The sequence below is a fragment of the Pseudorca crassidens genome, chromosome 10 (assembly GCF_039906515.1).
Source record: "Pseudorca crassidens isolate mPseCra1 chromosome 10, mPseCra1.hap1, whole genome shotgun sequence".
NCBI lineage: Eukaryota > Metazoa > Chordata > Mammalia > Artiodactyla > Delphinidae > Pseudorca > Pseudorca crassidens.
Window position 1 is genome coordinate 44,097,640 of NC_090305.1, and position 16,847 is coordinate 44,114,486.

The 16,847-nt window shown below is 41.7% G+C and overlaps 2 protein-coding genes across 31 annotated transcripts in view; both read right to left on the reverse strand.

Annotated features, from left to right (window-relative positions):
• The window catches only part of DST (dystonin), a 499,741-nt gene that overhangs the window by 83,108 nt on the left and 399,786 nt on the right, over window positions 1-16,847 (reverse strand). For all 30 annotated transcript variants that reach the window (XM_067753487.1, XM_067753485.1, XM_067753482.1 and 27 more), the window contains one exon: window positions 15,223-16,694. In XM_067753487.1, the coding sequence (XP_067609588.1) occupies window positions 15,223-16,694 (1,472 nt within the window). The remainder of the gene's footprint in view (window positions 1-15,222; window positions 16,695-16,847) is intronic.
• On the reverse strand, window positions 1,867-5,928 carry LOC137232163 (uncharacterized). The gene has a single exon (XM_067753509.1). The coding sequence runs from the start codon at window positions 4,753-4,755 to the stop codon at window positions 3,415-3,417; it is 1,341 nt and encodes a 446-aa protein (XP_067609610.1). The 5' UTR covers window positions 4,756-5,928; the 3' UTR covers window positions 1,867-3,414.

Consider the following 16,847-nt stretch of genomic DNA (forward strand, 5'->3'; position numbering starts at 1 on the left):
TATTAGAAATAAAGATTTTTGTTGCCTATTCATGTGTTACAGCTGCTTTATGAATAATAATGAGAAAGTAAACTAAATATAAATTCACAATATTATCAAAACCATTCAGGTCAGAAAGAGAATGATAAATACCGTATGATGTCACTTACATGTGGAATCTAAAATATGACACAAATGAACTTATCTACGAAGCAGAAACAGACTCACAGACATGGAGAACAGACTTGTGGGACTTCCCTGGTGGCGCAGTGGTTAAGAATCCACCTGCCAATGCAGGGGACACAGGTTCGATCCCTGGTCTGGGAAGATCCCACATGCTGTGGAGCAACTAAGCCCGTGCACCACAACTACTGAGCCTGCGCTCTAGAGCCCACAAACCACAACTACTGAAGCCCATGCACCTAGAGCCCATGCTCCGCAACAAGAGAAGCCACTGCAAAGAGAAGCTCATGCACCGCAACAAAGAGTAGCCCCCTCTTGCCGCAACTAGAGAAAGCCCGCGCGCAGCAACGAATACCCAATGCAACCAAAAATTAATTAATTAATTAATTTAAAAGAGAGAGAACAGACTTGTGGTTGCCAAGGTGGGGGAAGGGATGCACTGGGAGTTTAGAGTTAGTAGATGCAAACCATTACGTATAGGATGGATAAACAACGAGTTCCCTTACTGTAGAGTACAGGGAACTATATTCAATATACGTGATAAACCATAATAGAAAAGAATAGAAAAAAGAATGTATGTATATGTATAACTGAGTCACTTTGCTGTACAGGAGAAATTAACACAACATTGTAAGTCAACTATACTTCAATTTAAAAAAAAAAAGAAGGTATAGAAAATGCTAAGGAGCAAAATGGTAACGAGGGCCCAAGATGAGCCTTCCTGGCAAGAATCCTTATAGGCCCTTCCAAGGATGCCTGCTGCTAACTGGCAAATGACATTTGAGACTCAAATTGGAAATGGAAGTCACTGACAAGAAGATGACGTGAGCCAGAGGGGCAAATACAGGGAAAGAAACAGAAAAAAGAGGTAGATGGGCACTGCAATAGTGTGGATTCCTACACGCCTAGCCCCTCAACGCCTGTCAAGATGCCGACGGGCTTGCAGGATGCACGGAGGCCTCACCCCACGGATCTGCTCACACAGGGCCGGCACAGCAACCCTGGTCACCCTTGGATCACTGCCTGCTCTGTCAGCAGTTTTCCAGCACTCTCCCTGCCGACTCTCCATCCCACCCAACTTATAGGCCCCGCTGCCTGTAACTGGCAAAAGATCTAATTAATGTATTAGGGTAAAATGCAAGTTCCACGAAAGCATAAATTTTTCTTTTCCTTATAGTCGTTCTATACCCTGGACCTACCACGGTACCTAGCTTGTAATATGGACCTGTTAATGATTTGCCAAATGAATATCAGCATAGAAAATTTTATTTATATCTTGGGGTATATGATGATAACCCCTCAATAGATAATACTGGGGGGGTACATCAATTCTTTCACAGATAATACAAATGTTTTTAATATAGGGCTTGAAGGATGCTAGGAAGGCAAATAATTTAACTAAGGAAGGAAAGCTTCAGCTAGAGATTAAGGTAAGACAAGGTTTGGGGCGCTGAGTCATTATACAACAGGCCACTATATAAGTATATCAACAGTCTAAGTGAACGAACAGTTAAACAGAATATATGAAAACAATAAAAACAAATATCAAAATAGGACTTAAGAAAAAATTACAGGCACAGTATGGAAAATAATTTTGAAAGATGTAGAGGCTGCCAGAGACAAACTCTGCCGACTCTGGAGCAAGCCCAGCACACAGGATACTTCTGTGTTATAGTATGAATGAGTAAATTAAAGAACAGCAAACAAATAAATGATCATCTCTTCTAAAAGTCCCCTCTTAGCAAAAAGCCCAAACTTCTTCCACAGAAAATCCAGACAGTTTCCACACTGGCTAATTGTTTCTATATAACAATACTCAGTATAAAAAGTCAACTACACATAAACAAAGAATTATAAGAATTCCCCAAATCATTGGGAAAAAATTACCGTATGTCTTTCATGATTTTTAAAAAAGACAATAATTTACCTAATAAGTCAATAGAAACTTACAGGAAGGTAGTGAAAACAGAATTTGGTGCTATGATCCTACTTCTTTTCTATACCACTTTCCAAGTTACTGTTTCTAGGAACTAATAGCTGTAGATATGTTTTACTACTTACCAAAAAAAAGAGGGGGGAGGGAAACTGCTACATTTTTAATTCCAGGAACTTGTCTGATACATAAGGATGCAGGGGAAAGTTTTATTCTCCCTCACAGCTAATTTTCAGGGCAAAACAAAACAAAACAAAAACCTAATAAAAACGTTCCAGTAAATTGCCTTAATCCCTGGACTTGGTTTTAAAGAAATGAATTTCAGGGTTGCCTATCAGCGTAGTTCTGGGTGAGTCTGTGGTAATTTTCTCAAGTGCTAACAAAAATACACTAAGGTTAAAGAAAGATAACTACTAAAGAATCTATATACTCCTAACAGTTTACTTTCTACAAATAAACTGTAAAAATACAGTAAAAAAGAAAAAGTACTCTGCTAAGCTTTCAAACTAGCATGCCATTTAATGCAACCTCATGGAAAGGGCATCCCTGATTAGAGCAATTATTTCATAGACTGATAGTGTCCAAATTCCTTATCTCTCAGTAACAAAATACCTAGGAAGAGAGACTCTCCCCCCAATCTAACCCATGAGTACACAAACACAAGAGAAGCTTAAAATAAAATAAAATTACCTCTGAGGCAAAGTTTACCAGAAAAGCTTAGGAAAAGGACCAAAATAGCTGAACTTCAATCTAAGTGGGAAGAAAAAAATTACAGGCTTGACAACCAACCTCTCCCTATTACAAGGCAGTACGCTTTACTTGCTTACCTCACTCACCACTTACCAAAAGTGAGGGGCTATACAAGTGAGGGGCAAAATACAGCACAATTACCTCTCTCCCCCATGCAGAGCTACTGAGAGAATATTTTCAGAAGGTGTAAAAAGTCCTCAATTTGAGGAAAGCACTTCTCAGACCAAAACAATACTGTGTTGGTACCTTCCTAAGCCCGTTCGAGCTTAATAAATCCAATATAACTGCCCTTAAATGGCTGGGTCTTAAACCACAATTTGTGGAAAAGCCTAAGCCTAACATAAATTCACAGTGGAGGCATTCAAATGAAAGGGAACAGCCACCGTCTCTACAACCAGGAGCAGGACTCCAAACAGCTGGGGATAATCACGCTCCTCAAAAACGGTCCCTAATTAATTTGTTGTTATGATCATATCAATATCTGTCATCTGGTAGGGTACTAGTCAAACCCCCCCAAAGACAAGACCGGATTGACCATGATTGGAAACACCAGTGGCCACTTGACAACACTACCACAGACCTTGGGCATCACAGAATTTCCCATCTCCGTTAATTACCTGAACTGAGTGAAAGCCATTACAGACAGGGTCCAAGGTTCCTGCCCGGGCCCTTGTTTTTCGGGCAGTGGCTTTCTTTCTTACTGCTCTGAATTTGGGGGAGCATTGCATAGGGATCGCCTCCATCTCCTGGGCAGAAAGGGGAGCCTCCATGTCCTCTTGAGATGCTACGTTGGATTCTTCCAAATCGTATTGTGTCAATAATGTCAGGTTTTCTACTAAACTTGCACTACCCCCATCTACATCATTTCCCCCCAGATCTGTGTGAGGGAGAGGCAAATCCTCAGGAGAACCTCCCATAAATTCCCTACTTCGTGCTGTGCTTTGTAATTCTCCTGGTCCATATGTTTTTCCTTCTTCTCTGGGGTTAGAAATACACTTGTTTTCTCCCTCTCTTGGCAAAATGAATGGGTCAGCCTTAAGAGTGCTCTCTTTGACATCATTCTGCAGGCAGCAATTTTCACCACGGATTTCCCTTTGACCGTTGACACGTTTTGTTTCCTCTGGTGGAGAAACATCATGTAAAATCGTTTTGAAGTTGTCATCAAGGTGGGCGCTTCTGCATGAAAGCAAGGGGATTTTCTGTTCGCTGATGGAATTAACAGAAAAAAAGGGTCTATATTGCTCTGCTATGTGAATATCTTCAGCAGAAGACAAGCTTCTAATTCGGGATGGGTCTCCAGGTAAAATGCCCTGTTTTTCTTCCCTCTCGGCTGGAGGACTGCATAACCCAGAGTCATCCTCCTCCGACGTGAGAGAATTACTACCCCCTCTGCACTTGCCAGCCTTGGTAACAGCATCTGACAGATCAGGAGGTTCAACAAAAGAGCTTTCACTTTTGTTTGCATAATCCATAAAATTGGCTGGGACGAACATTCGCCATGACCGTCTATGCTCTTTCTTTTCTGCGTGAGATTTGGCTTTGGGTAATCCTGTGCTTCGGATGATATCGCTATTCAGTTTGAGGGCATCAAAGATCATCTTTTCATCGAGTTTGTGAGTCTCACGGCCTCTCAGCTCAAATGCACTGGAAGAAGCAAGGGCACCATTGGAGCATAAAGAACTGACATCCAGTGTTCTGTGACTGTAGGGTAAAGTCCTATCTGTGAAATGCCTGGAAGACAGGCTTCCCTTGGAACCAGAGTCGATCTGCTCATTCAGCCTAACCGTGTCGTAGATGGAGCGCTGCGGGACGTAACAGTCCTCGATGTTGAGGTCCTCCTCTTCCTCACCCTTCCCTACACAGGGGGGATTCTGACGTAAACAGTCCGGTCTGCTCAGCGGCTTGCCCATTTTGGAGAGAGTTAAAACAAATATTGCAGCTCTTGACACAGAAAGTGGGAAATAAGGCAATGCATCTTTCAGCAAAGCACACTTCTGAACAGAACTATAAAGTGTCTCCAGCCCAAGGACGCATCTCACATAACACACGTCGTCATAGATGAGGTGTTTAAGGCCAGCAGCAGGGCACCGGTCTACTTTGCAACCCTCCCTTTACCTGGTGGTTTGAGAATGACTGTCAAAAATAAAGTGCATCATGAGCAGAGAACAGAAGTCTCCTTCCTCCTCCTACCCAGAAAGGCCCCCAGAGTTCCCTTTCATATACTCCAAAACACAGAAAAAAGAAACCAAATAATGCACTTAACAGTGGCTCAAACACTTAGAACATTCCATTGTCGGTCCATTTCCCTTTTTATTCTAATTTTGCATCTGAGATTTCCAGGTTAAAATTTCCAAAGGAGCCAGCATCTTAGCTGGCTGAATGTTAATTTCAGCAGTGCTCTGGTTAACTGTAATCCACTTAAAGACGGCCTGCAAAACTCCATCTCTTTTATAAATAAACCAAGGTTCAGAAACTTAAAAGACAAACCCAGGGACCATGGACTGTTCCAATGAAGGCACAGAACAAGTCTTCAGAGAAAAATAAGTTAAGTCTAATGCGGTAAGAAAGTTCAAATTTTCTTTTACTCTTTTTGGGAGTAGCTATAAATAATCTTGATTCGAAAGGCAGTCTTTCTACCCATATTAAGCTTCTTCGAGACTATTCAGAATTATCCAAAGAGGAAAAAATAGGCTTTTGGGCGGCCAGGCCAGTACAATCCAGCGACCGTTTAAAGTAAACACAAAGCACGGTGTACTATAAACTCCCCTAAAAAAAAAAAAAAAGCCGTTTTCAAAGACTCTTATCTGATCCTCCTTAAGACGACGGATCCACCTGAGGCAACTGCAGCAGAGAAGAGCTCCGGGCTTCCTCTAAGGCTCGGGCTGCTGGGACCCCGCCGGCCTTGAAAGGCGCAGCTGGAGGCGGCGGGCGGGCGTCCCGAGCCCGGGCGCTCCCGGGGGCGCATCTGCCGCGCGCCCCTCGCCGCCGCGGGGCCCGGGCTCCCACTCCGCCGCTACGCGCTCCCGAGACCGGACTCCGTGGGCATATCCCCCGGACTCCGGCCCCGTCCGGCCGGGAGCCCTCGAGCCTTTGAGGGGGAGGTGCCCAGAGGCGGGCGGCTGCGAGGCAACCGCCTGGTGGTGACATCAGCGCGAACCAGACCCGGTCCTGGAGGCGCGGGGAGGGCGGCGCGGGTTCGCGTATCTGGTAACTGGGGAGGTGGGGGAGGGGCGAGCAGAGGCGGAACAGACACCAGGAGCCCCGCCGGGACTGCACCCCTGGGAATAGGAAACAGGGATAAGGGCTAACAGGTCCCCATCCTTCAGATGAAACCATACTCCCGTGCGCTGCAGCTGCGGACTCTTAGACGTTTAGTGTCTGCAAATGCAGAGCGCGCATCACTTTCAAGTCGACTCTTGTGTCATTCTTTTCAAAACCCAAGTTCAAGTAGAACTGTTCTCCAGAATCAATTATTCCAAGCTTGGAATAATCAATTATTCCAAGCTTCTTCGAGAAGAAGAATATGAATATTAGCGGACATGAATATTAGTCGTTACTAATAAGCATGCATTCCTCTTGAATTTGATGCAAGACTCAGGCAAAGATCAAGGGCAGTTAAATGACTCTGGATGTTTCATTAACAAAATCACACCCACTTTTTTTAATCTACTGAATAAACACTCTTTAAAAATACTGTTTGAAAATTAACTCAGCAAGCCAAATCTTAGCCTTTGGGTGTGTGTGGGGGGAAATTTCATAGATTCATTTAAATAAAGTAAAATCTATCCATTCCTTATCTTATGAAATAAGCAACCATGCCAGAGTAGCAGATAGAGGGCAGATTTTCTTTCCTCAATCTCACAAAATAATCATTTGAACATAAGTAAAACTGTGCTGGCCCCAAGTGAAGACAGTTCTATTAAAAACAACCCTATACTTTCTCTGATAACTTTACAGAAAAGATGTGGGATGGACCTTTTTTACCTTTCATAAGAAAATATTCCAAAATGATTTTTATAAACCTAAGAACTGAATCTTTGAAAAAAAAAATCTATCCATAACTGGAACTCTACAGGTTACACACCCATTCAACAATTATTAGATACAACTCAGTATATGGCCATCGTGAAGTTGGGAAAAATATCTATAGCCAACTAGAAGGGAATATATACATAATAAACAACCCATCAACATGATAATATCAATGCCCACTCTTCAGAGTCAAGAAGTGAAATACTGCAACAAGCACTTGATCCTGTCTAATCACACAGGCTGTTGTGACATGTGGATCATAAGACAAAGAAAAACGTGCCCACAGTTACCACGTTTGAACAGTGGGTCGTGCCCTAGGCTGGAATCAGCAGAAACTAAGGGTTTGACTGTCAGTTGCCACTCCCTTCCCATATAAGCTATTTATTCATGGCTACATGAATAATAAAGTTTCCACAGAATGTGGACCAGGGCCTTTCTCTAAACAGAGATCCTCCCAGAACTTTTCATAAGAAAAAATGGCCCTAATTCCGCCCAACTTAGGCTCTAACTCTGGATCATTAGCACAATTCTATTCTAGTCTTCTAACCTTCTGTAAAGCTAAGAACAGCAACCTCATATTTCATGTGGATAGTACACTTTTAAAGCTACATAGACAATTCATTCATAAACTCAACCATTCATCAAACAGTGCCCACTATTACCAAACAGCACGGAGAGCCCTGGCAAAGTGCTGGTGCCCAGAGATGCAGCACCCCCGCCCCTTCATGGCTTACAGTAAAGTGGAGAATATGGATGAGAAAGTGAGCAGAGTACAGCTGGGAAGCAGGAAGTGCTATGGGAAAATGTCCTCTAGTTGATTATGTTTAAGGATGTGCCATTTATTTAATAATTGAATTCCTATTTTATTAAGCTGATTTCAACTAACTCTACAAAGGACGATCCTAATAGATTCTGATTCAAATTGAAATTTGTACTCTTAATATTACATTGGTATTGATGACAACAACTTGTATATTTATCTTTGTGACTTGGAATCAGATTCCAAAGATCTATCTGGATAACATAAAAGAACTCACATTTAGCGCAGAACTGGACTGGCTGAACTTTTCTTCCTAAATTTGGTTTATGCAGCTACTTTCAATGCTATGGTCTCTAAAGTTAGTAAAATCGAGATGTACTGAACTGTGTTAAACGCTAATCGTGATACCTAGCTCTCTCACATTTTCGTAAGAGAGAAATACACAATGAATAAAATGAGTAAGGTTCTTCTGAAAAGTAGTCAACAGTATTATTTCATACATACAGAAATCACAATGTTAAACTGGTCTCAAAACATAACTTTACACAGCCTACTAGATGTGATTCAGTTAAAAAATCTTCTAAAGGCAGATGATTTTAGAAAAGTACACAAATACTAATTGAATTATAAGCAAAACAGTATAATTTTCTCATTCTATATTTCTAAAATTAAATTAAATCTTTTAAAAGAAAAGTTCCTGAAAAATCTTACCACAAAGTACAATGATCCACATCATAGAAAAGGTAAAAGACTAATTTTACCAACTGAAACATGGAGTTTTTAGAGCTGAAAGGCTAGAGATATTAGGAAATTCAAGTGCAGTAAATGGACAGTGTTTGTGAGTAAATGCACTATTATCCATAAAAACTGACCAAAGTATCTTCCTGGCCCAGGTGCTCCTGAAATATGGATTAGAAGCCAAACAAGAGATGTGGTTTTTTTTGCTGTGAGTACAAAACTAGGCCTTAGAAACAACAATTTCTATTATTCTTTCAAAATAGATATGCCATTAGCTCAGGAAAACGGAAAGCAACCTGTGTTCTTAGTTTTCTGATAAACTGATAAACAGCTTCACATAAATGGGTCAAGGGTTTTCAAGGATAGTCATCAGATGAACATGCAGTAGCTATTTATTTCAGTGGAAAATAATTTATATTTGAAGGAAAATAGGATATTCAGACCCCATGACAAAAGCAAACAAATTCAGAAACACTTAACAGGGTGACTGATCTTGATGGGAATTTATCTTGAATGTTAAGGAGGATCTGTAATATGCACTCCTCTTCTTCCTGGAAGTTACCATCACAGCATTTACCTACCCGAAGCTATTATTTAATGAATGATTACAGACCTAGAGAAACATTTAAAAAACATTAACCCATCAAATTTTCTTATCCAGAAACCAACGCATCATTTCGAAACAACAAAGCAAATTCCTCCCTCTCTGCTCCCATTTCTCACACACACACACACACACACACACACACACACACACACACACACACACCCCTTTAAGCAACTTTCCATGAGAGTAAAATAAATTATGTAGATCTCCTTTTATCTAAGGAAGGCCCATGATAATGACAGGAGATGCTATAGCCTGGCGCTTTGTGTGTGCCGGTGGGTGTGTCTGGGCTGGGGGTGGCGGGGAGAACCACTTTAAAATGAAGATACAAATTTATCCAGTTAACAACAAAACCACCAAAAAATCCCCTGGTATAAAATCTCTGGCTGGAACTGCATTCAGAACAACCTACATGAACTCCTTGATCTTTTTTTTTTTTAAACTGGAATATAGTTGAGTTACAATGTTGTGTTAGCTTTAGGTGCACAGCAAAGAAGTGATTCAGTTATATACATATAACTGAATATATATAGTATATAGATACCATTTATGACAAGATATTGAATATAGTTCCCTGTGCTATAGTAAGTCCTGTTGTTCATTTTATATAGTATAGTAGTATGTATCTGCTAATCCCAAACTCCTAACTTATCCCTCCCTTCCTCCTTTTTTCCCCTTTGGTAACCGTAAGTTTGTTTCCTACGTCTAACTCCTGGATCTTAAATGAAGCCATAGGAGTTAAGAGGCCACATGACACCAAGAGCATGGCGTTAGTTAGAAGCAAACATGGAAAGAGCCCTCGTGCCACGTTCCCCACCAGGACAGTCTTTCGGAGTAGGAAGAAGGCCCCACTGGCTCTGCTGGTGTGTGTGGTGCGACCATGGAGTCTTACGAACCTTGCCATCACATCAGCGCCATCGTAGTGGCCTCGTGCAGCCTCTGCTTTGGTGGGCCTTCTGTGTTGCCCAGCATAGGTGATATTCTTTCTTCCTAACATCTTAAAGCCACTCTGATATAGCTGACTGAATAATGTGACCTTCCTACAAAGCCCATGCATCAAAGTACAGTTTCTATAGTGAAAACATTGTCACCTTTAAAAATACCACAGGAAGGTGTTACGAAACCTCCCTGATAACACAGGCTCATTAACAAAAATCCAGTCAAGTAAGAATATTTCCCCAAGAAAAACCTCTTCTGCGACAGCTTTACTGAATTTGCTCCTGTTTTTGACAAAAACAGAGAACAATTTGTCATTGACCGCTATGTAACAATACGGGCCACTGAGAAATCATTATTAAAGTATTCTTTGGACAGTTTAATTTTATCTCTAAAAATATGGTGACATTACAGAGGTTGTTGTAGGATCATTTAATAAATATCTTAAGAGGATACTTGGAAATTGATTTTTTTCAGCCATACCATTTACAATTAGGACTCAAACCTCCCGGCTTCCCCAGCTTCACGGCGCCTGGCATTCTAGTTCACCCAACATGCTCAGGAGGATGCCTGGGTTCCACACTGCCTTCCCCTGGACCAGAGAACATTTATCACAGCACAATTACATGTGTTCCGGTCTCTGTCTCTGGTTTCAACTCGGTTTAAAAATTCCCTGCTTTTAGAAATCTTTGGTTCAGAGAGACTTGTACCAGTGATGTGTTCATTTGTGGGAACAAACCGAATGACAACTGGAGAAGCAACAGAGTGGCCAGAAAAAACAGTAAGCAGGCTGTGGGTAAAACTTTTTACCACGGCCTAGATGGAGCTGGGGAGGGTCATATATTTAGCTGGGATGTGACTGTATATGTTCGCTAAAACATCAAGTTTCTGTGCTCTTCACTGAAATGAAATCAATTCAGTGTGGGGATAATTGGCTGTTGATGACACCATAGGAAGGGTGGCACCTATTCCTTGTATAGAGTTGGTATGTCTTTGAAAAATAAAATAGAAATGTGGAAACGTTAATATTACCTGATAATGTAGTTTAGATTTGAAGATAATCTTGAGCAGGAATCTTTAACAGGAGGTAGGGATAGGGGGACTTTTTCCTTTCTGCCTAGGAATTTATGACAGTGTACACAGAATTTAATGCAATAATACAGAAGTATAAGTAGAAAAACGGTACTCTGGGTTATCAACAGTAATAGAAAATACCTCAGTCTTTAGACATTTTAATCCAATGACTAATATTTAGAAGCAGGAAAACAATCCACATTGTTTAAAAACCTAGCTAAAGTAACATAAAGGGTAGTACCAATCTCTTTTCGGAAACTTCGAATAGCTTTCACTGACAGTGAATTAGGACTTTTGGTTCAGAACAGCATTTGTTTTCAATCATTATGTTTGTGTTGGTATTAAACATGAATTAATTTTATCCTGTCAAGGACATTAACTGCTGTTTCCTAGGTTAAGTTTAAGGGGGGGGAAAAAAAAAGAATGGAACCCAAGAGGTCTGTCTTACCTAGTTTAAATAATCCATTATGCTCCCAGTGAATATAACGTACCCCGACTGAGTAACTGGGTAACAGCTATGAAGCTCCAGAAAGACTCTGAAGGCAGCTTATTCTATAGTATGAAAAACTGTCATAAGATTTTACCCATGACATTAGGTTAAACAGAAGCTACCAGGTAGAGTCATGTCAAACTGCATCATATTTCGAAGTCTGTAATGAAAATAGACCCAGTACTTCGGTGCTTTTCTGTTTTATTTTTAGAAACTATAAAATAGCAAAATACTAGCTTTTTACTCAATGCAAATTATTCCACTTAAAGCAATTTTTGAAATCTTCCTAAAATATTATGTTAAAACTAATGTCCATGGGCTTCCCTGGTGGCGCAGTGGTTGAGAGTCCACCTGCTGATGCAGGGGACACGGGTTTGTGCCCCGGTCCGGGAAGATCCCACATGCCGTGGAGCAGCTGGGCCCGTGAGCCATGGCCGCTGAGCCTGCGCATCTGGAGCCTGAGCTCCGCAACGGGAGAGGCCACAACAGTGAGAGGCCCGTGTACTGCAAACAAAACAAAACAAAACTAATGTCCAACCAAAGCTTAATCTCCAACAAAAACTAAGTGAAGATCTGAATTGAGATAATTTACAACTTCAATCAAAAATGACATAATCACTAAGACAAGGAAATGTTTGGTGCTGGTGGTAACTGTCATTATCCTCATCACAACATCTAGAGATACATTTCTAAGACAACACACACACACACATTCACCTCCTGTTATCATAGTGTCTGGCTTTACAGAACACGTTCCTTAAGTGAGTGTTCCTGGTGCTCTGGGTTAAAATAAACAATGGCTGATTGACAGATGAATGGATAAAAAAGATTTGGTACATATATACAAAGGAATATTACTCAGCCATAAAAGAGAAGGAAATAATGCCATTTGCAGCAACATGAATGGACCTAGAGATTGTCATATTGAGTGAAGTCAGACAGAGAAAGACAAATATCATATGATATTGCTTTTATGCAGAATCTAAAAAAAAAAATACAAATGAACTTATTTATAAAACAGAAAGAGACTCACAGACATAGAAAACAAATTTATGGTTACCAAAGGGGAAAGGTGGGGGGTGGGGAGAGATAAATTAGGAACTTGGGATTAACACATACACACTAATATATATAAAATAGATAAACAAAAAGGACCTCTGTATAGCCCAGGGAACTATACTCAGTATTATGTAATAACCTATAAGGGAAAAGAATCTGAAAGAGAATATATATATATATATATATACACACACACACATATATACATATATATATAAAACTGAATCACTGTACTGTACACCTAAAACAAACACAATATTGTAAATCAACTATACTTCAATTTTAAAAAATCAGAAAAACAAACAAACCAACAACAATGGCTGGTTACTCAGGCCACCCAAATCAGCCTCCAGCAAAGATGATTTGAAAATTTCCCAGAGAAGTGTAAGATGTACAACGTGATGAATAAAGTTGACCAAAACACTGCATTATATCCACCAAAACATCCAGGCTCTGACACTTACTACCCGTGTGACCTTGGGAAAGTCACTTCCCCTCCCTGGGTCTCTGCTTCCTTACAATAAGATGGGGATAATGACAGTACCCAGTTCTCAGGACTGTCAAAAGGATTAAAGACAGTCTAGAGTCATGCTTGACACACACTAAGCCCATAATAAATGTTAACTGTTGTAACTGTTAGTTTTTAGAACATACACTGGCAAACACACACACAAAGAAAAGAGAATCAGTGATTGTGTAAGCATATTTACCATAATATTCTTATTGTTTTTTACCTATGGCACTGGCATATACCAAATGCAGATGACTGTCTACTTGGAAACTTTCATTTCAGTCACTGGGTCTCAAGACACTGAGGGTATGTCATGATATTCTTTATTACTGAATTTCATTAAAATCAGTCAACTCCTTAAAAAGTAATGAGAAAACACATAGACACAGCACGCCAAGTGGCTTATTTTAGAAGACATGATCACTTTGTTTTTCTTCACAGTCAAATAAAGCAATCTGTGTAACCATGAACAGTAACGATGCTTACTTAGTGCTTTTCAGTTTGCAAAATAATTTCAAAGCAACGTGTGAGCGAGCCCCTCCTATCCCTTGCTTTTGCTTCCTTTCCGAAGACCTCTCCACAAGCAGAGCCATGTTTTTCACTGTCCTCATGCCTGGGGACCCAAAGAGGGGGCGTGGACAAAGCAGCAGCACCGATATTATTACTTTTGCTCATTTTCCTATAAGTAGTTGAAGCAGTGAAGAGAGATAAAGGCCTGCTCTCTTTTTCTAAACAAAGTCACAGAAAACCCAAAGAAATGATAACGTTTCACAAAAGCATGCTCAACTTTCATCAGTACAAAGACCACCTGATCACTGTCATGGAAGCGTTCAAGCTTTGTCAGGTCCCACAGAAAATTCCAGAGACTCACTCCTAAGCACCCCCCTACCCCCTGTCTTCCAAGCAGCAACTGTCACAGAACTTTGTTTTTCTAACAGACAGTTCTCTTATATGAAATCTTTATTTTGCAAACCACAGTGTGAAAGTGTGACAGGGCAATGAAGTTAAATCAACAGTGAGGCAGCTTCCTTCTCCTTCCAGAATCAAGACCCAAATACAGAACCGCAGGTTCTTAATCCCTGAAGAAACTGGGCTTCAAAGGCACTCTATAAACAGCAAACAACCATAATATAACAAAGAAGAAAAAGAAGCTACTTTGAAGTTACTTTTCAAACTTCAGTCACCTAAAAATAACACCACGAAAGAGAAACAAAGGAAAGACTTTGTCAAGTATAACAGCACAGAATTCAGGAGGTCTATTTGATTTATATTCATTTCTCCTGGGAAATGATTTGTTGTTTTGCAAATTCTGTTTCTATTTAATCCTATTTGATGCTTCACGCATCACTGCAGCCTTTATGGGAAAGTAAAACTTACCTCATGAATAGAACAGGATCCCCTGCAACCCTACAGGTTCCTGTCAGCCCTGTGCAGCAAAGGCTGGACAGCTAGGACCCTCCCTGTGCAGGTGACCCTCTCTCCAACGAGATGCAAGTTCTGCACCTGCTACCCTAAGCGGATTCACATCACTGACCCTGGACCTGGCCCACCCTCTCCTCCGACTCCATCATCAGGCATCACTGGGTGCTGCCAGTCGGTACACATTTCTCAGCCCCAAGGCGTTCAGAGTCCCATCAGAAATAATTTACTCCCAATCGTCTGGGGCCAGGATTACAACAAGGAACTCTACCCCTGCCTTTTAAAATAGGAACTTGGGGAAGAAATTCAATTAAGAAGGAGGAGAAGACTATAAAAAGGGAAAGAGCAGGAAAAGACTATAATTCACCATGAAAGAAAATGCTGGGACGCAAACATGAAGAGAACACACTTTTGATGTGATGGATGGGCCTCCGCGGTTGAGTTTAAAATACGGACGTGGTCACTCCAGAGGGCAGCTGTGAGTGACATCAGAAACAGACACCAGCTTTCCAAGCACCCTTTGACCTCCTAATTCATCACAGGCCTTATCCCATGAGGGCCCAAAGCCCCAGGAAGCTTGGACTCACCCCACGTACCTGGATATCCCCTCCGCCCACAGATGCTCATTTAAGCTCCAACACTGCATGACAATCCTACTTGAAGATGCTACAAAATAGGCCATCTCCTTCTATACCGATCAGTAATGTCTTTGAATAACCAAAACGCAGAGTACAAAGGAAGCACTCCCTACCTTGAACACATCAAGCTGTTGGTTAATCAACTCTGTTTCCATGCCAACAGGGCCTTGAGACTCCTCGTGCTCTTCAGCCTTCTGGAGTAGAGTAGAAAATTCCTTGAGTTTGCTGTAGAATTCTTCAAGGCGCGTGATGGTCCCTTCCACCTGCTCTTCTCTGGCTTGTGCACGGTCCCGAAGCTTGTTGCACTGTTTGCTTAAAGCCTCCAGGTCCCGTTTGATGCCGACCAGGTCAGGAGAGGCTTCCTCCGTGGCCAGCATCATCTTGCAGGTCTTATTGGCATTGGTGTTGCTTGCGATGAGCGCTTCCAGTTTCTCCAAGAAGGCTTTAATAGCCTCCCTTTGCTTCTGCAGCGTTTCCACATCTCTCCCCACTGGGGCCATGCTGTCCAACTCATCATCAAACTCCGCAAACTGAGAAAACATCTCTCGGATGGTGTTCTGGAAATGGCCGATGCCCTGAAGCTTGGTTTCTAAGAAGGAACACTTTTCATCCACCTGCTGGCTGAGGGCGCTGTGCTCCTGGACTAAGGCTTCTGCTTGGAGGAGAACCTCGGAGGTGCCCTTGGAGTCAGAGGCCCCCGCCACAAGGTCCTGGGCGAGCCCCTGGGCCAGATCGACCTGAGGCTTCAAGGTCTGAAGGGCTTTCTGCTGAGTCTGCAACACAGTCAGGGACTTACTGCTGTGAGCCTGGGGCCCCAGAGAGTCGTGCATATCTAGCTGTTCCTTTGCACACTGAAGCTGCCTCTGAGCTTCTCTGGAAACTTCTTGAAATTCTTTAAATTTCTGGGCCATGTTCTCCAGAGAGAATTTCTTCCTGTGCACTTGCTCGGTGGCCATGTCCAACTTCTGGAGCAGGGATTCCTTCTCCTCTGCCACCGCCTCTTTGTCCACTTCACAGACACGGAGCAGGCTGCTGGCTGCACTGTTTAGCTGTTCCACCATCCCGAAGTGCTGGTCCCTCTCCTTCTGCAGAGACTTTAACTGGGCAAGAGATTTCTCTGTCTCAGCAGGATCCAAGCTACACTTTATTTCCTTGAGGCTGTTTTGACACCTGTCTATCCATGGCTGGAGCATCTCCACATGTTCTTTATACTTGAGAGCTTTTTCCAGTGAATCTTTCACCCTGTCTTCTCTTTCTTTCACCTGCTTCTGAAATCCATCCCAGTTGGTTTTAATCGTGTTCAGTTGTAACTGTAACGCTACCTTCTCAGACCCTTGTGTTTTTAGTAACAGGTTTTCACCTTCCGCCATGGTTTTCTCATAAATGTGAGACTCGGCGGTCAAAGTTTTCCTGAAGTCTTTCTGATCTTTCATTAATGACTCTAAGACCTCGACTTTGGCTGATATCGGGGGAGATTTGTTCTGTTCTTCCTTCTTGGTATCCAGCCAAGCCTGGAAATCTCTAGACATTTGCTGAAATTGATGAGAGCTGGCACAGGCTGACTGAAGATGCTGGACATGGTTCTCTAAAAAATAAAACCACAGACATGTTTATTTTACATCAAAATGTTGAATAAATCTGCAAAAAGCCAAGAGAAAAACCACCAAATAAATACACAGAATAGGGGAAGATGGCGGAAGAGTAAGACGCGGAGATCACGTTCCTCCCCACAGATACA